The 20,734-nt window shown below is 38.7% G+C and overlaps 1 protein-coding gene across 1 annotated transcript in view; it reads left to right on the top strand.

Moving 5' to 3' along the window:
- The window catches only part of DNAJC3 (DnaJ heat shock protein family (Hsp40) member C3), a 58,807-nt gene that overhangs the window by 24,714 nt on the left and 13,359 nt on the right, over positions 1–20,734 (top strand). The window contains exons 4-9 of the mRNA XM_032864143.1: positions 1,513–1,587; positions 13,368–13,520; positions 14,914–15,095; positions 15,529–15,648; positions 19,318–19,423; positions 19,508–19,628. Of these exons, the coding sequence (XP_032720034.1) occupies positions 1,513–1,587; positions 13,368–13,520; positions 14,914–15,095; positions 15,529–15,648; positions 19,318–19,423; positions 19,508–19,628 (757 nt within the window). The remainder of the gene's footprint in view (positions 1–1,512; positions 1,588–13,367; positions 13,521–14,913; positions 15,096–15,528; positions 15,649–19,317; positions 19,424–19,507; positions 19,629–20,734) is intronic.

Raw genomic sequence — 20,734 nt, 5'->3', positions numbered from 1 at the left:
AGTGAAAAGGCTGTCAGGGGATGGACAGTAGGTCCCATTAAGGCTGGAGCAGGAAGAACAAAGAACAGGAGATGGTCGGTTAAGCTGTGGTTTGTGGTGAGGACGCAGTCGTCAATTAGACTGATCCTCCCCTGCAGCCAGCCCAGAAGCTTTAGAGTTGGAGGAATTTACAGTCCTGATGGGATGTCCTGGTGACTGGCAGGTCAGCGTGATGGCTTAGAATAAATGGATAAGTTAGATGGTTTCCAAAATTAATTTGGTAACTTTTATTGTTTATATCCTACCATATTCCAAAAAGGACTAGGGATAACTGAAAGGTATGGGTGAATGTTTGGCATGAAATATTATTATTATTTTAGGATGGAATTCCCAAATGTCAGATTGTTTTCTTTAATCTGTTACTTTACCTAGCTGAGCACAACCTATCAGAAGGTTAAGTAGTTCATTTTCCTAGGATTATAGTAGCTATTAGGTAGCTGAAGTGGCTTTCATCTTGCTATTTATGTGTGTTGATGGCACTTTATAGAGGATTAGGGGCATTTTTACATATTGTAAAGGTAATATATAAGTTCTAGCGGACTATCACTGTGGTTTCTGTCTTATGGTCACATTGGTCATCAGAGCGTTGGTGTTCTTGGAAGAGCTGGGATCACGCACATGAAGAGGAATATCAAACGAGGGGGGAGTGACGCACATGGGAAGGGAAGAGGTGTTGTTACTCAGTTATGGTAGAGTGCGTATGTCCACTGAGAATTAATAAAAACAAAATAATTTCTAGAGCTTTGATTGGTAAAGTCCCAAATTACACAGCTTTGTTTATAGTGACAAAAAGTTATTACAATGGCAAAAAAATTTTTTAATTGAGATATAATTCACATGCCATCAAATTCATCCTTTTTTCAATTGTATAATTCACTGGTGTCTTAGTATATTCACAAGGTTGTGCAAACATCACCACTGTCTAGTTCCAGAACACTTTTGATATCCCCAAAAGAAATCTTGTCCCTTATAGCAGCCCCTCCCCATTTATGCCGTGGCCTTTGGCCACCACGTATCTTTCTGTCTGTATGGATTTGCTTATTTGGACATTTCTTGTAAATGAAGTCATACAGTGTGCGGCCTTTTGTGTCTGACTCTTTTCACTCTGCATATTGTTCTCAAGATCCGTCCATGTTGTAGCAAGTGTGTCAACACTTCATTCCTTTTTATGGTTGGATGATATTCCATTGTATGGAGAGACCACATTTGCTTATTGACGTTATAGTTGGTGGGAGTTTACAATTTGGGGGGATATAGCGCAAAAAGTATTTTTAAGTAAGCATACTTTAATAAAAGTAATACACATTCAGTGGTTCCAGGAATTGTTCTTAAGAGTGCAAGTCAAATAAATAGACATTGGAAAAATAAATATTTCATTAATGCAATGCTTCATCAGCGTATTTGGTTTTATTCTTCGTGTTTAAAGAAAATTTGGAAATGCACGGTACTCAGAACACCTTTCCTTTTTTCTAGGCAAGATTACAGAGAGGTCACTTACTACTCAAACAAGGAAAACTTGATGAAGCAGAAGATGATTTTAAAAAAGTGGTAAGTTCAATATGTATTTGGCTTTACGAAGATGTTGAACATCTTTGTGAAGATGAGTGAATATATTGGACTTTTTTATATTTAGACATTTAGTAATAACTTTATAGCTAAAAGGGAACAGTCATTTGTTTTGTGTATAAAAAGTCACAGTTTCTGAATTAATACATAGTGATTGACATGAGAGAATCATTTTAATAGTTGAAAGATAAAGTATGTGGAAAGAATATATGATTGTTTTAAAAGATTTTATTTATTTGAGAGAGAGGGAGTGAGAGAGAGCATGAGAGGGGAGAGGGTCAGAGAGAGAAGCAGACTTCCCGCTGAGCAGGTAGCCTGATAGGAGTCGAAAGCCATTCTTAACCAACTGAGCCACCCAGGTGTCCAAGAAAAAATAATTTTAATTCAGTTTATATAGCTCACATGTTCTGCTTTGTTTTGCATGAGAATCTAGAGATGTCACCTGAACTATTCTAAAACTCCTTAGGAATCCCTTCATTTGATTTAAAAGGAAAAAATGAGACATTTTTAAAAGGGAATTTTATAATTACCCATATGGCTATTTTACAGTGTATAAAGTGTTTTGGATTTGTTGGGGGATGGTACAGGTTACATGTAATTGAAAAATGATTTAGAGAGACGGCCAATGTCTTTATGTCCTCATGAAGCTGGTTTTAAGACCTGCATTTTTATTCTGTCTGGATTTGTTTCTGAGTGGTCTAGAAAGAGCATATATACAGTGGACCTTTGAACAACAGGGGTTTGAACTGCATGGGTCCACTTCTATGTGGACTGTGTAAATACTGTAAACATATTTTTTTCCTTATGATTTTCTTAATAAAATCTTCTTTTCTCTAGCTTACTTTATTGTAAGAATACAGTAGGTAATACATATACAAAAATATGTTAATTGACTATTTGTTAATGATAAGGCTTCTGGTCAATAGTAGGCTACTAGTAGTTAAGTTTTGGAGGAGTCAAGTTATACATGGATTTGACTGGGTGGGAGGTGCCAGTTCCCCAACCCTGTGTTGTTTGAGGGTCAAGTGTATAAACCTCATTGTTCATTATTTGCATTTTTGTAGTTTGTAAAAATGCTTAGTTATGATAACCACTGTGAAAATAAAACTGAAATTTCTAATATTTTCATAACCTTTGTCACAATGCTCAGTCATATGCAGAGAAATCCAAAAAACTTTAGACTTAATTGTATTAAAATCTAATCAGTGGTTGTCTCATGGTCTCAGTAAAACTGGGTGTTCCTTCATGTTTACCTGATTTTCCTTACTGTTTGGGAAGAAGCTTGAGAGCAGGCTGAAGGACAGGTGGTGGGGAGGCCATGGTGTTAGGGTTGCCTTTCCCCAGCCCAGTTCTTGTACACAGAAAGTGTTGTGAGAAATTCATTGAATGGATCGACGAATGATAAAGCGTAAAAATGGGTTTCCTTCTTTCTAACAGATGGTTAAATCTACTACTTAGAATTTTTTTCCGATCACAATATTAGTGTAGCCTTTTAGAAATAACACGATTTAGAATAAAAGCTTTAGCAAAAATTAATTCTTACTAGGCAATGGGTGTATCCTTTTGGAAAAGTAAGTTATTGGAACTCTTGGTATGTCTTGATTAATGTCTTTTCTGTGATCGATATTAAAACCTCTCAGAAACAAGAAGGGGAACTTTCATGACACTTACCACTTTTAGATTGTTTTCTAACAGTCATAACTTCTGCTAGTGTGTTCTTAAAAGCAGGCTTGCTATTACAGGATTCGTCACATTCTGCACGTAAGAATGTGCAGCTGTACTGAATGATTTTTTTTTTTTTAGCTCAAATTTTTATTGAGATAATTGTAGATTCACATACAGTTGTAATTAATGATACAGAGAGGTCTTGTGTATCCTTTACCCAGTACCTACTTTCCCCCAATGATCAGGTCTCGTAAGCCTGCAGTACGGTGTTATAGCCAGGATACTGACATTGATACAGTCTACCCATCTATCCAGATTTCCTCAGTTCTAGTAGTGTTCACTTCTGTGTGTGTGTGTGTGTGTGTGTGTGTGTGTAATTCGATACCCTTTTTCTTTACACCCAGTTCACATACTGAGCGCTTCTCTTGCCAGAAGGCTCCCTCCTGTTGCGCCTTTATAACCACACCCACTTCCCTCACGTACTGTTCCAACTTTGGGCAACCACTAGTTTGTGAGTCATTTCTTAAATTGTGACATTTCAACAATGTTGCATACCTGGACTTAAACACTGTATAAACTTTTGGCATTGACTTTTTTACTCAGTAGAATTCCCTGAAGACTCATCGGATTGCTGCGTGTGTCACTTTGCTTATTTAATTGCTAAGTATGCCAGGGAACGTGTGTGACATGTTTGACTTGTCTGTTCATCATTCGATGGACCGTTCGTTGTTTCCACTTTTTAAGTATTACCAATAAAACTGCTACGAACATTCTTTTTTTCTTTTTCTTTTTTTTCTTTCTTTCTTTCTTTTTTTTTTTTTTTTTTGCTACAAAAATTCTTACATATTTATTGTGAACAGAAGTTTTCATTTTCCTGGGATAAATTCCTTAAAGTGCAGTCTCTGGGTCGTATCATAATTGCCTGTTTAGTTTTAGAAGGAACTTCCAAATGGCTTTTTAGAATGACTGTGCCATTTTATGTTCCTCTGCATCCTTGCCAGTATGTGGTTTTGTCACTATTTTTTATTTTAGTCATTTAGAGAACTTTGTAGTGACCGCTCATTGTTTTTTTAGTTTATGACTATTTTTTTTTAGTTTATATTTCCCTAACGTTTAATGATCTTTTCTTGGGCTTATTTGTCATCCTTTTTGGTGTAAAGCTGGTTCGTGTCTTTTGCCCATGTTCTAATTGGATTGTTTACTTTTTCACTCTTGTGTTTTGGGAGTTTTTTATGTATTTTAAATACTTTATCACATGTGTGGTCTGCAAATGTGCTCGCCCAGACCATGGCTTGTCTTTTCCTCTTCACAGGGTATGTCAGAGAGTGAAAATTTTTAATTTTAATTTTGATGATGTCCAGTTTATTGGTTTTCTGTTTTCTTCTATGTATAGTGTTTTTGGTGTCATGTCTGAGAACTATTCACCAGTCCCTAGCTTCCAAAGATTTTCTCCTGTTTTTTTTTTAAATTAAATTAAATTTTATTTAATTTAGAGAGAGAGAGGAGGAGAGAGAATGCATGCAAATGGCGGGCAGAGGCAGAGAGAGAGCGAGAGAGAAATCCCAAACCCAGGTGGCTCAGTTGGTTAAGTGTCTGCCTTTAGCTCAGGTCACGATCCCAGGGTCCTGGGATCGAACCCCACATCAGGCTCCCTGCTCAGCAGGAAGCCTGCTTCTCCCTCTCTTCCCTCTTTACACTCTCGTTCTTGTTAGCTCTGTCTCTCTTTCTCAAATAGATGCAATATTAAAAAAATTAAAGTCTGATATCATAAAATAGATGATTTCTGGGTCTGGTTTAAAAAGACATTTTGTGTTGTGACTGTATTTTATCTTTACCAATCAAAGAATTCTTACACTTTTTTAGAGATTTGTGAATATAGATGATATATAATAACTTGTTTGCTTTATGTGTTTTTAGTTACATGGGCTTTTTGTGGTATTTAAGAGCATTTACCAGCCTATTAGATACAGAAAGATTTAATCTTACTAATGAAGTGCTCTATGTACAACCAGGTGGGGATACTCAGCTACGTTTTACGTAATGGAATGGAAGTTTGAATATGCTTAATCTCTTTTTGGGCTGCAGTGCGAATCTTGTTCTTTGTTATGTGTACAGGTTACTCTGCTGCTGGAGGGTCTCCTGTAAATAAGCCTCACCTCAGGTCCCCACCAGCTCTCCTGATCCTACACAGTATCTTACGTGGTTTGGTTTGTCTTTGAGCTGTCACTGCTGTCACCAGCGCATGTGGTCACTTGTAGGTCAGTGCAGTGTAGTTCAGTGCAGCTTATGTGCAAGGCAGATCGGTAGATAGATGTTAGAGAGTTGCTGATGAAGAAAACTAGTCTCTGCCTTTGGAAAGATTATACTAGGGTAAGAAATAATCGGGCAAAGGTGATAGCGTATGACTGAAGTGTTGTGATTGAGCCCTGCAGGCACAGGCGGAATGGAATGGTCACCTAACTTAACCGGGGGTCTGGTCAAGAAGAGCTTTCTTAAAGGAGGGGATGTACTAGAAATCTGAATGTTAAGAGGGTGAATGAATCTGTGTTAGCAAAGTGGCTGGAGGGCATCCTGGCAGAAGGTGAGCGTCCTTGTCGCTTAAGAAAATGACCTCGAGTTGAAACCCAGTTTTCCCAACACCATTTGTTGAAGTGACTGTCTTTTCCCCATTGGACTTCTTTTATGCTTTGTTGAAGATTAATTGACCATATAATTGTGGGTGTATTTCTGGATTTTTGTGTCCTGTTCCCTTGATCTGTGTGTCTCTGTTTGTGCCATTACCATACTGGCTTGATTACTACAGCTTTGTAATATAACTTGAAGTCTGGAATTATGATGTCTCCAGCTTTGCTTTTCTTTTTCAAGATTGCTTTGGCTGTTTGTGGTCTTCTGTGTTGGCCTTGTTACTGAGATGCTCTTACGTGGCAGGTAGGCTGCTTGCATCTTTGGCATCGTTGTACACATAAGAGGGAACAGTTAGGAATGTAGGCTCTGGAAGTGACTTTGAGCTAGAGATTCCTCCTGTGTGTAAAAGGGAGATAATCCAAAATGTCCGTTAGGTTTTTTTGGTTTGGCTTAGAATAGTGCCTGAAATATAGAAAGCTCTTAGTAAATATTTTCTCCTGTCATGATTGGTTTTCATCATTACCATCATCCAAAGCAAGACTTCTGGCAAGTTCATTCAATTTCTTTATCTAAAAATCATTCAATTTCTTTCTTTCTTTTTTTTTTTTTTTTTTTAGATTTTATTTATTTATTTGAGAGAGAGACAGAGAGAACATGAGTGAGGAGAAGGGCAGAGAGAGAAGCAGACTCCCCGTGGAGCTGGGAGCCCGATGCGGAACTCGATCCTGGGACTCCGGGATCATGACCTGGGCCGAAGGCAGTTGTCCAACCAACTGAGCCACCCAGGCGTCCCAAAATCATTCAATTTCTTTATCTAAAATTAGAGACAGTACAACCTAGCTCACAGGTAACAGTATTAACAAAAAGAAAAATGGGCATGCGATGTAGGCATTAAGACATATATCCTGTTCCTCAGCAGTTTACCCTTTAGTTGGAAGAAATAAGCCCTACATGTGTGAAAAGCTAGTAGTACAGAGAGATTTATAAGAAGTGACATATATGCTTGTCTAGATAACAAGATAAGATCAGGAATGACACATGACTAGAAGTTGGGAAACCCACCCCACTTTTCTCTTGATGAGCTGTGTGATGTTGGGCGACTTACCATTTGCGAGACTCAGTATTTTCATTTACAAAGTGGGAGTTGGTTGGGCAAGATGATTTCTTAGATTACTTCCTTGTTAAAAGAGTTTGTTACGTGATTTAAACATTTAGAGAGAAGCGAAGGCGACCTCAGTACGGAGTAGCTAAGGAAGCTTGGCGGGATGGGGCTTGAGAAGGGTGTTGGCTTGATGAGAACTGAGGCAATGAGGGAGTTTCGGAATCTCGAGGATATCCTTTTTTGTGTGTTACAACTGCGGGAAGTTAGCTATAGCCTCACAGTTTCGTGTTTCGTTTCTGTAGGTTTTATTTATGAGTCTAACAAATCTTTGAGTCCGTATACCGCGAGGCTCAGTGACGTTCTGGCTCATTCGCCTCCTGACGCTGAAGCCCTTCAGGGCAGCAGTTCGGAGGTTGTTCTCGGGACCGTCTCGCTGGTGAGCACTGAGGACTCTAGAGAGCTGAGCTTGTATCAGTATTCGCAGTCCTGGGAGTTGGTTTTAGAAATTGGAAAAATATTTACTGATCTAAAAAAACAAACCCATTATATGTTAATACAGATGTTTTTGCATGCAACCCAACTATATTTTCAAAAACAACAAATATTTAATAATAAGACCACTTATTTACATTTTTGCAAATCTCTTTACTATCTGGCTTATTGAAGACAATCAGGTTCCCAGATCTTATTTATATTTTTGTGGAAGTGTTACTGAAGAAGAGGTGGCTCACACATTTAAGTGGTTGGAAAAGGAAGAATGTTTTAATAGTCATTTTATATAGTTTTAGATTCTTTGATGTCATAGCAAACTCCAGGAGTTGTTACTGATTAGTTACAGTGTGGACTCTGCAATCTCCTAAGTGAACTTTCAGGACTCTGTCATGATGAAATCCATCGGTTTATGCTGTACTTCGAATGTGTTGTCTTTTGTCCGTATATACTTTGTCCCCGCTGACCTCTGAAAGGGTATTAAGGACTCCCAGGTGTCCCTGGATCACCCTCTGATCGCTGCTGTTGGGTATATACCTAAGAGCATAATTGCGGCTTTGAAAGTTATGGGCATTTTTAACCTGGCCAGACAGACACTTTCCTGTTAAGTGGTTATCCAAATGTACATTCCCACCAGCGGCCTAGGAGGGTTCCATGTGCCCCATATCTTCAGCAACACTTGGTGTGAACAATGTAGTTTTTGCTGGCTTGGTTGGTATAAGAAATGCAACTTGATGTCTCTTGTCTCTATTTCCATTAGGTTCTGTTTATCCAGCTGTTTGTTTTCTGTCAGCCTACCCTTCTCTTCCTTCCCTCCTACAATTGACTTAGATTTTTCTTCCTCATTCTGTTCTTTCTGTACTGTTATGCATACTGTGTCTTTTTCTTTTAGTCATTACTCAGGAATTTTAACATGCTTGCTTTTAATAAGGTTTACAGGTAATCACTATCTTTAGCTTCCTCTAGAAAATTACAAGAACCTTAGAACACTTTAACTCAAATCACTCCCCCCTTGACTTGGATACAATTGCTTTTCAAAAATTAGTTGGTATTATTTTTGTATAGTTCCCTTAACAAAGACTGCAGAAACAATTTGTGAAGGCGAATTTTAGAAGTCATTGGGGAATGTTGCAATATACCTCAAATATTACATATTTTTCTATGTTATCAATTAGTATCAAATGAAAAATGTAAATTTGTGCTACTTACCTCTTAAAGCCATAATTAAATTTAATAGGGTTTGGAAAGATTAATTTCTTGAGCAACAAGCAGTTTGGTGACTGTATTTTCTGCCAGAATCTAATTTTATTTTGACCTTGAGTCAAATTAAGGTTTTATTATTCTGGGACTTTTTTTTTTTTTAAGATTTTATCTATTTATTTGAGAGAGAGGGAGAGAGTGCACGGGGTGGAGAAGCAGAGGGAAGGAACAGAGGGAGAGGGACAAGCAGACTCTGCAGGTGGGGCTCAGTCTCACGACCCTGAGATCACACCTGAGCCAAAACCATTAGAGTCAGATGCTCAACCCACTGAGCCACCCAGGTGCTATTCTGGTACTTTAATTATGCTAACTTTCATAGAGGACACCCAGTTTAAGTTGGCTGATATTAATGCAATGGGAAATAAATTGAATAACCATTTAAAGTATTGCATTCTGTCCTCATTGTCAATTTATATACTACAGAAAGTTCAGAAAAGGAGCTTGGAATTTTTATTAGCATTTTTTTGAGTACTTGCTGTGTGTTGCATAAGGCATCTTTTTAATTTCTCAATGACTGTTCCTCAGGGTGTAAGCATTATTGATGTAGGAAATGTTGGGGTTCAGAGGCAGTGGCCAAGAAAGAATTCTTGAGACATTTTCAGTCCAAAAAAGGTGGTTATTATTAAAGCATGGCGATAGGACCCTTGGGCAGAAAGAGCTGCAGAAAGAGCTGCGCTGGGGTTTTGATGGGTGATGGGTGTTAGGGACAGTTTCCAGGACCTTGAGGGGGCTTGCCGATGTTAGGAAAAAGTCATTTATTACTGTCTAATAAAATCTTAGTCATGGGACCCTTTAGATATGTATGATGGGCCATATCCTTGCTAATATGTATCTTGCTAATATGCAGGGAGCGGGGGTTTAGGTAGGGATAAAAGAGGTTTCCAAAGGAATTTTTATATGTTAAAGTAGACTCACAGGATTGTGGGCGTTGGGCTAAGATTGCTTTTTGCCCTTAGCAAAGTATCGACATTGAAGTAGTTGAGTTCCTAGAGGAAGGTCACTCTGCCTGTTTTAGGGACTTGCCAGTGGGCTGTAAGTGGGAAGGAAATTGAATTTTTTTCTTTTGCCTTTGTTTCCCACATCATTATTATCCCCCTTTGTTTTGGTGAAGAAAATGTAAATAATATATGGATAATAAGTGACAAAGTAAAGGTTTGGGCATAGGTGTTTTTTTTTTTCCCCATTTGGACTTTATTTTAAAACATTAATAATATAAAATCTCTTGGGCAATATTCACAATCTGGCCATTGAAAAAATGGTAAAACTATTATCTATTGCTGCTTAACAAATTACCCAAAGTTAGCAGCTTAAAGCAACACACAGTTCATGGGATCAGGAACCGGGGCAGGTTTAGCTGCGTCCTCTGCTTCGGGGTCTCTCACAGGCCACCGTCAGGCATCAGGTGAGCTTGCGGTATTATCTGAAGGTTTGGCTGGTGAAAGAACTGCTTCCAGACTCATCTTAGGAGTCATCGCACAGCATGGCGGCTTGCTTCGTTCGAGAATGAGTGCAGCCAGAGGGAAGTCACCGTGTTTGTACCTAACTGAGGAAGTGACATCCTGTCACTTCTGTCCTATTATGCGTGTTAAAAGGAGTTCCCACTCCATGCCAGGGGAGGGGATCACACACAGGTATGAGTTCCAGGAGGTGGGGGTCTTTTGGGGCCATCTTAGAAGTCTGTCCACCACAGTTATCAACCCCTTGTCCCAGAAATAGGGGTGTATTTAGATGAGAAAGCAGCCTGCCCCTTTTAACCACCGCCCACCCCATAGCTATTATGGGTGATCACAGTAAGTGATAAGAAATAAAATATTGTCATCGGGAGAAGTTTGTCTGAGAGGGTTAGAAATATGAAACACAAAAGAAGGGTTATGAAGAAACATGAAGAAAGAGGGAGGGAAGTGCTAACAGGGTCCAGGCTCCACCTGCACATATCGCGGGAGGAGCCCCCAGCCGGCGCTAAGAGTGAAAATGTTCATCTCACTCAGCTTACTTTGAAACTCCTCAGGGTTATAAGTCCTTAGTTTGTTTTTCAAATTCCTTTCCTACCTCCTTGCAAGAATCCCTTCCCTATCCTCCCGGCTCCCTCCATCCTCTAAGAGGTGCAGATGACCTCACCTCACCACACTCCCTCTTTCCCATTCCCACTGGGCACTGAGCATGTCTGAGCCCTCCATCCTCAACCTCAAGCTTTAGGGCTTCTCCTGCTCTCACCTTCCAACAAGGAAAATCATGTGGTAGACATCAGACTCTATGAAGTTTGAGAAAAAAAAAAAAGAATGTGAATTCCATCCAGAAGAGGCAGTCTCTGTGTAAGGCCATGACATGCTAATCTACGGCTGTTTTATCATCCTCATGTTTTTCCTGAGCACTTCTGGCAGAGCACGCTGGAAGGAGGATGTATGTGTATCACTTTGCTCTGGGTAAAAGTCATTTATTAACTTGTTTCCTATATGTACACTACCGTCCCCTTTTCAATAGGATATCCTATTCAGAAATTGGAATTGGATATCAATATTCAAAAATTCAAAGCACTCAAAAATTCAAAAATACAGAATAGGATATCCTATTCCAAAAGGGGCAGCAGCGTACATATAGGAAACAAGATAATAAATTACTTTTATCCAGAGCAAAGTGATACACATACATCTTTCTTCCAGCGTGCTCTGCCAGAAGTGCTCAGGACCGTCCTGAGGATGATAAAACAGCTGTAGATTAGCATGTCATGGCCTTACGGTAACTCCCTTCAACTGGGTAGTTCGGTCCTGCAGGGACAGTCCTCCTCAGAGCAAGCGGAGGTGGTTCATTTCTAGTTCCCTCTGAATACTTGGGAGTTCTGTCCTTTCCGTCAAAAGCCAATGGTTAAACAGACAAAACAATACCTAAAGTATCCGAAAAGCAAAATGGACACATAGCCTCTACTCAGAAGTAGTATTCTTGAGGTTTTGCATCTGGAGTGTTCTCTACCAGGTAGCTGGTGGTGGGTGTTTTTTACCTCAAAGAGGGAGCAGTATGATTGGTCAATTGAAAGAGAGACAGTTCTAGAAATCTACCATTGGGTACACCTCACCCCAGATTGGATCCTACCAACTACAATTCCCATCTTAGTAAGAATGTTAGATTTCAGGAATTATTACATATGAACTAGGAAAAGTCAGGGAAAATGTCCCCCCGACTTGCCCAAGTCAGAGCTTTTTAATGTAGGCACTCAGTTTTTCTAAGCCATTAAGCTTAAGATTTTCCATTTGGAGGAAGAAATTGTTGAGTCGCTTTTTCTGAGGCCAGGCTGGGAGTAGGAATGAACTATAAGCAGACACAAGGGATCTTAAAAGATTGACAGAAATGGTCTAAAACTGGGGTAGTGGGTATATACTTGCTAAATATGTTAAAAGTCAGAATTGCTCACTCAAAATGGATGAATTTTATCGTATGGATTATACCTTGATAAGTTTATTTATTTATTTGACAGACACAGATCACAAGTAGGCAGAGAGGCAGGCAGAGAGAGGAAGGGAAGCCGGCTCCCCGCTGAGCAGAGAGCCTGATGCAGGGCTCGATCCCAGGACCCTGGGCTAAAGGCAGAGGCTTTAACCCACTGAGCCACTTAGGCACCCCGATAAGGTTATTTAAAAAAGAGAAAATGTGTAGACCTCTTAAAACTCTGAGTCTTTTAATATAAGGTGTTATTCTCTCATTTTTCCCCATAAATTCTTTCTCATTACACCTTAGCCTCTCTGGTATCAAATCTTCATCCTATAACCTCTTAAAAAACATGCCCTCTCCTCAGTTTCCCTGGTTTTCATTATTTTATACTTAAAATATAATAAAATTAAAATTATTTTATAAGTATAAAGTTATTTTTAACTTAAAATAATTTTTAAGTATAAAATAATTTTATATTTAAAATTTATTTTATATACATATAAAATTTATATTTTATATAAAAATTAAAAAATTTACTTAGAAATTTTTAAGTAAAAATAATTTTATTCTTAAAATTATTTATATTATACGTAAAATTATTTTATACTTAAAAATACACATTTAGGGGGCGCCTGGGTGGCCCAGTGGGTTAAAGCCTCTGCCTTTGGCTGGGGTCATGGTCCCAGGGTCCTGGGATCGAGCCCCCCATCGGGCTCTCTGCTGAACAAGGGAGCCTGCTTCCTCCTCTCTCTCTGCCTGCCTCTCTGCTTGCTTGTGGTCTCTGTCAAATGGATGAATAGAATCTTAAAAAAAAAAAATACGCATTTAGGAAGTAGAGCTGGAAGGCAGAACACACGGAGCTCCCATGAGTGTGCAGAGCTGTACCCGAGAGGGAGGCGAGTGCTCGCCGTCCTTCCTTCTTTGTCCGGTCACATTCCCAAATGTGTTTGCTTCCTGCTAGGGTTCGGGGACCGGGGTCTGTTGCCCCCAGCTTCCAGGTTGCATCTGTGTCCTGTCCCGAGTGGGGGTGACGTTTCCCTCCCGCTTGTCGGCCCCGGGGAACGTGCTCGGATGGGCCGGCGTCTCTTCCCTTAGCCCCCGGTGAACTTAAGGGTGTAAAGTGGTCAGATCGGGGTGTGTACTGCGGGTATTAGGTTTAAGAGATTAAACATTTCTCATTAATTTCTCATTCTGATAGCTCAAATCTAGCCCAAGTGAAAGCGAAGAAAAGGAAGCCCAGTTGCAGCTTGGGAAGTCCGACGAGATGCAGCGTTTGCGTTCCCAAGCGCTGGACGCCTTCGAGAGCGCAGACTACGGCGCCGCTATAACCTTCCTTGATAAGATTTTAGAGGTGAGTTTCCCGGGCGGTGTAGCTGGCAGGCCTGGCGCGGGCTGCTTTGCACTATAAGGCACGTTTATAGACTTTGACACGTTATCAAAGGATAGAATCAGGTGGGTCTTTGGGCTTTTAGCTCTGAAGTGAAAAGCTGGTGTTGGTGCAGAACGGAATTTGGACTGAGGTTTTCGGTAAATGTGCTGGAGGTGCCGTGGAGGGGCAGTTACGTATCGTTATATATCGCTTGCTTTGGTATTTGTCTCATTTTACATTCTGTGTTGGGGGTAGAGAACTTGAGAGGTTCGATAATGGGATTAAAGATGAAAGAATTGGTTGAAGGAAAAGGAAGAATCACGTCTGTGGCCAAGAGGAGTGGTTAGAATGGGAAGCTTCTAGGGAAGAAGCAGATGAAGGGTTGACAAGATCCGGAGTTGTAGATGGGTTTCAAGTAGGAAGTCGACTAAAATCCTCAAGTAGAAGCAATCACAATTCATGTGTATTTATCATTTTCATAGCACCTTGGGATGTATATGGAGTCGGTGCTTCTTTGATGATTTTGTAGAGGAGATCACGTGGTGTGGTCCAGCAGAATTCGTGTTTTATTATAGCGTTTTGCTAATGCTTTATTAAGGAAATACAAAGTTAAAATTTTTTACCTTCCAGTAGTTAGACTATCCATTTTGACCTAGTTTATTATTCAAGGCATTTTATTAATGTACGGTATTGATTTTGATATCTTAATACATGTGAAAATTTGATATGACTTTAGAAAGAACAACTCAGAAATATATAAAAGATACTTCCCCAGGCTTTTTTGTTGGACTTTTGGCCTTAAGTTTTGAAGAATACTAGTCCGTTTATGAATATCGTCGACTTCTTCATAAAGTAGAAATGGTGAAGCCTCCGCCTTCCCACATTGTTTTCCTCTTTTCTTTCTTTTTGTAATACGAGGATTTAATTTCAAAGAGACAACAATTTATAAAAGAATTCTATTTAGTTATTAGTAGAACAGAAATATTTTACAGATGTAGAACCTAGATTTTATTTATTTATTTTTTGAGATTAGATTATGGAATATTCTTTTCAAAATCGATATGCTTCACTGGGAACAACCTTTTAATAGTAATGCCATGTATTCTTATTTTCAGAGTTTTAAAATTATATAATTGAAGGAAGTAGGAAAGGGGCCTCATTAGTATATACAGGATATTCCTTCCCCCATTTAAGATGTCCTTGGAGAAATTATTTTGTCACATCTAAATTGTATCAGACTTTTTAGTACTATTTATAATATAGAAATCACATGACGTGAAGGTGGTTTCATGTTGATAAATATGCAGGCAAAATGTGTGGGAGGGAGTGTGCGTAGTTTGCTGTTTCGTAAAGCCTAATTCTCTTGTTTCTCAAGGTTTGTGTCTGGGATGCAGAACTACGGGAACTTCGAGCTGAATGTTTCATTAAAGAAGGGGAACCTAGGAAAGCCATAAGTGACTTAAAAGCTGCATCAAAATTGAAGAATGATAATACTGAGGCTTTTTATAAAATTAGCACACTGTACTATCAACTAGGAGACCATGAACTGTCTCTCAGGTCAGTTCCATTGACTTGCACATCTCATCTGTTTCTTGTTGGCGGGAAGATAATCATCCAATTTTCTTTTTAATTTTAAGTTAAAACTGTGGTTAAGGCTTTTATGTTCTTCATTTATATATTTTGTGTTTCCCTAAGTTACTCTATTTCCACATAGTTTATTTTCATGAGCCGTGCTTATGAAAGTAGAGATACTATATTTGCAGAAGCAAAGTGGGGTGTTTCGTGTATAACCTACTTAAGTCATTTTAATTTGAATTAATACATGCGTGTGCAAGAATGCCCTGTGTAAAAGTGTATGGTGAATTGTTCGGTCTGTGTGTTTTGTTTCATTGTTACCAAAAAAATATTGTGATTTCTGTATTTGGTATGGAAAACTACTCATTGCTTATTTTGACTTGGAGTATTTTCCTCTTTTTGAATACATGAGCAGTGAAGTTCGTGAATGTCTGAAACTTGACCAGGATCATAAAAGGTGTTTTGCACACTACAAACAAGTAAAGAAACTGAATAAGCTGATTGAGTCAGCCGAAGAGCTCATCAGAGATGGCAGGTACGAATACGCTGTTTTACACTGTGCGGCCTCCCTTGTAGGTCTTTTCTGGGCACAGAAGAACAGTTGGACTGCTTGCTCTTTTATTTGTTAGTCCTTGAGGATAGAATATCCTAGAAAGCACTGGGCCTTGGCAAAACTACTGCAACTCTACGTTTTTTTAATATAGCAGAATTTAAGTAATAGTAACTGCATAGTATTCTTACCAGCAGTTTTACTTATATTTCACCAAATATTTATTGAACATGTCCTGTTTCAGGTACTGACAATGTACTGGGGGTGTAGAAATGAATATGACATGGTTTTTGGTCTTAAGAAGCTTCTAGATTAGGGTGGGAGACAGACATATATATTGACTATTAAAAAATAATGTGGTATCTAGAGTGATAGAGATATCTGCAGAGTATATAGAGATTTTCTTGTGGTATAGGATTCTGGGTTAACAGTCCTTTTGTAATAGCATCTGAAAAATATTGTACCACTTTTTTGTGGCCTCCATGGTTTCTGAAGAGGAATCCATTGTCATTCTAATGGTCTTCTCCCTAAAAATGAGGCATTTTCCTCTGACTGCTTTCAAGATTTTTTTTTTTTTTTTAAGATTTTATTGACAGAGACACAGCGAGAGAGGGAACACAAACAGGGGGCATGGGAGAGGGAGAAGGAAGCAGGCTACCCACGGAGCAGGGATCCCCATGTGGGGTTCCATCCCAGGGTGGTGGGATCATGACCTGAGCTGAAGGCAGACGCTTAACCGAGTGAGCCAAGATTTTTTCTGTTTCTTTTCTATATTTTGTGTCCCTCAAGATTTTTTTTGTCTTGAGTATTCAGAAGTTTAATTGTGATGTATCTTGGTGTGGATATCTTTGTTTTTATCCTATTTGGAGTTTACTTAGCTTCTAGAATATGTAGGTTTGTGTCTTGTCAAATTTGGGAAGTTTCAGCCATTATTTCTTGAAGTACTTTTTCAGGCTTCTCGTTTCCATCTTAGATTCTAATTGACATAAATGTTAGCTCTTCTGTTATAGTGCCTCAGGTCCCTGAGGCTCTCCTCATTTTTCTTAGCTCACTTTCTTTCTGACCAGATTTGGTCACTTTTTATCATTCCAATTCACTGATTCTTTTCTCTGTCACCTCCATTCTACTGTTGAAGCACATTCAATGAACTTGTTTTTTGGGCTTTTCTATTTTTCAGTTCTAATAAACAAATTCCATGTGATTATTCTTGTGTCTCTTCCGTTACTTTGCCAAGGCTGTCTGTTGCTTTCATTTGCTTTAAGCATGTTTGTCACTGCTGCCATTTCCATGGCTGCTTTAAGATCTTTATCAGATAATTCTAACATCTCTGTCCTTTTGGGGTTGAAATTGTCTTTTCTCATTCAGTTTGGGATCTTGTTTCTTGGTAGGCTGAATTGTTTTTAATTGAAACCTGGACACTTTGATTTTGTAAGACTTTTTTTTTAATTTAAATCTTCTGTTTTGGCTGTTTTTTTCTGACACTGTTCCAGAGAAGCAACGGTGGGCATTGCGTTGTTACTGTCAGGGAGGCAGACGTTTCCCAGTTGGCCTTTGTTGATACTTGAGGTGTGGGGCTTCTCACTATTGCTTAGAGCAGGTGAGAATTTTGGGAACTATTTCCAGCATGGATGAAAGTCCTGGCTTCCCTCTTGGCCTTCTCTGTACCACCTTGGTACAGGTGTGGGCACACCTTGTCACAGCCTCGGCAGGAAGTCGAGACTGTCCACTTGACCTGCTGGCATTGGAAGGGGTGGGGCTTTTACTTTCTTTTTTTTTTTCCTTTTATTTTCTTTTGGTGGTATTTGGCTGTACTAGAGCCAAAGTTTCCCATCTTGCTAGGCTAACCTTCCCAGGTCTTTTGACTTGAGAGAGCAGGCTCTTGATGGGTTTTGATTTTATTGTCTGCACCCATTAGCATTTCTGGGTTGCTGGCTGCTTCAGCTCCAAGTCCGGGGTATAGGAAGCAAAAAGAAAAAAAAAAAATCCAGGAAGTTTACCGTATTATGTTTCCCTCAGGTCCCAAGGTTCCTCGGTGGTTTTGTTTTTATTTTTTAAGATTTTTTTTATTCATTTGACAGAAAGAGAGAGATCACAAGCAGGCAGAGAGAGGGGGGAAGCAGGCTCCCTGCCAAGCAGAGAACCCAGTGCAGGGCTCGATCCCAGGACCCTGAGATCATGACCTGAGCCGAGGCAGAGGCTTAACCCTCTAAGCCACCCAGGTGCCCCTGGGTTTTTTGTTTGTTTGTTTGTTTCTGTTTTTTTTTTCAAGTTTACTATCGTTTTAATTAGTGAAACAAAATCAAAGTCAAATATATGTTGAATTATGTGCAACAATGTTTTTAACAGATGTAAGAGGTAAATATAAATTTTATATGATAAAATGTCATACTAGTATTACTATAACACATTTCCAATAGTTTAACAATTATCTTTCAAAAATTTTCCCCCAAATTCTAAGCAAAGTATGCACATTGGAAGTTAACTCTGCACATTCCTATCTGCGTTCTTACCCAGTTCTGTGTGAGCAGACTGGAATGTTCAGGTCTGAGCAAGCTACTGACGGTGAACTTGAGAATTCTCTCCTCCCCACCTCTAAGCTTCCAGCCCCAGAGCTACAGCTGCTGGCCTAGACCGGTCAAAAAGAGCCACACAAGGGCCCAGTGTAGGATTAACGATTATACTGGCTTTGTATTATCATCAGTAGAACTGCATGAGGTGTGTGCATGAAGCGGAAGCATATCAGCACGGACAGGAACACCAGCATCTGGGAGTAGTTCAGTCTCCACGTGCCGTCCCCCAGTGGTCGACCTGCTTCTCTCCTCTTTCGGTCTTTTCATATTTTTATAAATATGTAATGTCTAGGGTACTTTAATTGTACCTAGTTGGAGGAACTGGGGAAGGTACTTTCGCTTCACTTTTTCAGAAGCTAGTTGGTTTTTTTTAAGTGAATTGCAGTTATTTTCTGATTGAATAATGGGAATAATGTGCCCCATTTCAACCCAGAAATGCTAAACCCAAAACCCATCATATGTATATGATGATATATAAAAATACATCTTTTAGTCTGCCATTACTAAGGAAAGTAACTTAGTGTATAACGTGACTAATACTTTTCTCTAGTTTTTGTTAAAAATGCTGAAATAGCTTTTATTGTTCTTAGAAAGCTGGGGATTTAAGCAGTTTCCTTCTGCAAGGAACTACATTATACTTAGCTGTGAATATTGACATTCGTTATATAAGATGTTGTTAGTTAAATGGGCTCTGCTATTTCATGAAGGTGTGTAGTGACCAAGAAATAAAACCTGATCTCTGTTTTGCTGAAAATGCTCTGTGTAAGTCAGACTTAATGAAATGTTTTACTCATTTTCAAAATCATGAGTATTTTTCTGAAGAAATTCTTCACCTTGTTTGGTATTCACAGGTATACTCTGCTTTGTACACACAGATTTTCTGTGGTCATGTGTTTTACCTCCTAACTTTTGCTGGCAGAGGTACCTTCTTTGCCACTGTAGACTAATAAGGTAAAAACAGTGCTTGAAGGCACCTGCTCATTCAGGTGAATTGATTAAGTAACCTGTGGTGAAGAGTAGGGGTCCTTCCTTAGCTCTAGAAATAGAATGTCATTGTTACTCATCATGGTTTGCTCATCCGTAGGTACACGGATGCAACCAGCAAATACGAATCTGTCATGAAAACAGAGCCAAGTGTTTCTGAATATACGATTCGTTCAAAAGAAAGGATTTGCCACTGCTTTTCTAAGGTAACAGTTGATTGGTTCCCAGAAGTGTAAAAACTTAATATATGGAATAAAAACCATAAATCCTTTTCTCATATTTGTTTGTAGGATGAGAAGCCTGTTGAAGCTATTCGAGTATGTTCTGAAGTTTTGCAGGTGGAGCCTGACAATGTGAATGCTCTGAAAGACCGAGCAGAGGCCTATTTGATAGAGGAAATGTATGATGAAGGTAAATCTTTAAGGAATTTGATTTGCAGTACCTAGAAGTTGATGTATAGGAAATTAGCACGCGCTTAACATCCTTTGTTTAGAACAAGTTGACCAGAGTAGCTGGAAACGTTGACGACTGTAGGAAGATGGCAGAGAACTGAAAGATTCTTCCTTAGTGGAACTTGGAAGATACACCGCGTGAGGAGAGCATTCTGCCGCTGAAACCAGTTCAGACGTTTTAGCCTTTCTTTGTTGTAGACAAGTTAGAATAGTTAAATAGCAACGTAGAAAATGTAAGTGTTAGATTTCATGTCATTCAGAGGTAATCACTGTTCATCTGGGATTTCTATCTTTGAGACATTTCTGTGCATATATATTACTCTATGCTTTATACATCTATATATATTTTATAAAAAATAAAAATATATTTTTATATATTAATATATATTCCATGCATATGCATGGTATACATATTACACCTACAACATATATATATATACACACATATATATGTCATATGTGCCTAAATATGAAATGATCATCTGTGACCACTGAGCTGTTGAGTGACATTAGGATAGTTGCGTATGCTACTTTGTTCAGGTTGAAGTAACAGAGTTTCCTGTTAGATGTTGTAAGGGCCTCGAATAAATTAATAAATAGTTCTCTTTTGGAAGAAAACTAAGATATATACAGTATTATATATTAAAAAAGAATCCTTTCACATTTATTGTTTTGTGACTTTTTCATGTGACCGTATGCTATGAACATTTAAGTGTGATGGTATTTAAAAGAACTCAGCCCTGTAGCCCTTATTGCAAAGTTTTCATTTCAAATCAGTAAAGCATTTTAAGTTGAAAATGGCAAGAGTATTTTTCTGGTGAAACTTGGCTTGTGCTACTCTATTTTCCCTTCCATTTAAGCACTGAATATTTATATAGTAAAATGTACGACTGTTAATATGTATTAATGTCATATTAAAATAATTATATTATGGGAAGTGGTAATCCTGGATAACATTTTAAATGCACTGAGAATGTATCTGCAGCAGTGATAATTCAGGTAGGTTTGTGGAACTTTTTTTTTTTTTTTTTTTTAAAGATTTTATTTATTTATTTGACAGAGATC

Source organism: Lontra canadensis, unplaced genomic scaffold, assembly GCF_010015895.1.
Source record: "Lontra canadensis isolate GAN:19392208 unplaced genomic scaffold, GSC_riverotter_1.0 scaffold26, whole genome shotgun sequence".
Lineage (NCBI taxonomy): Eukaryota > Metazoa > Chordata > Mammalia > Carnivora > Mustelidae > Lontra > Lontra canadensis.
Note: the sequence above shows the minus strand (reverse complement) of the source record. Positions and strands in the feature narration are given on the sequence as shown.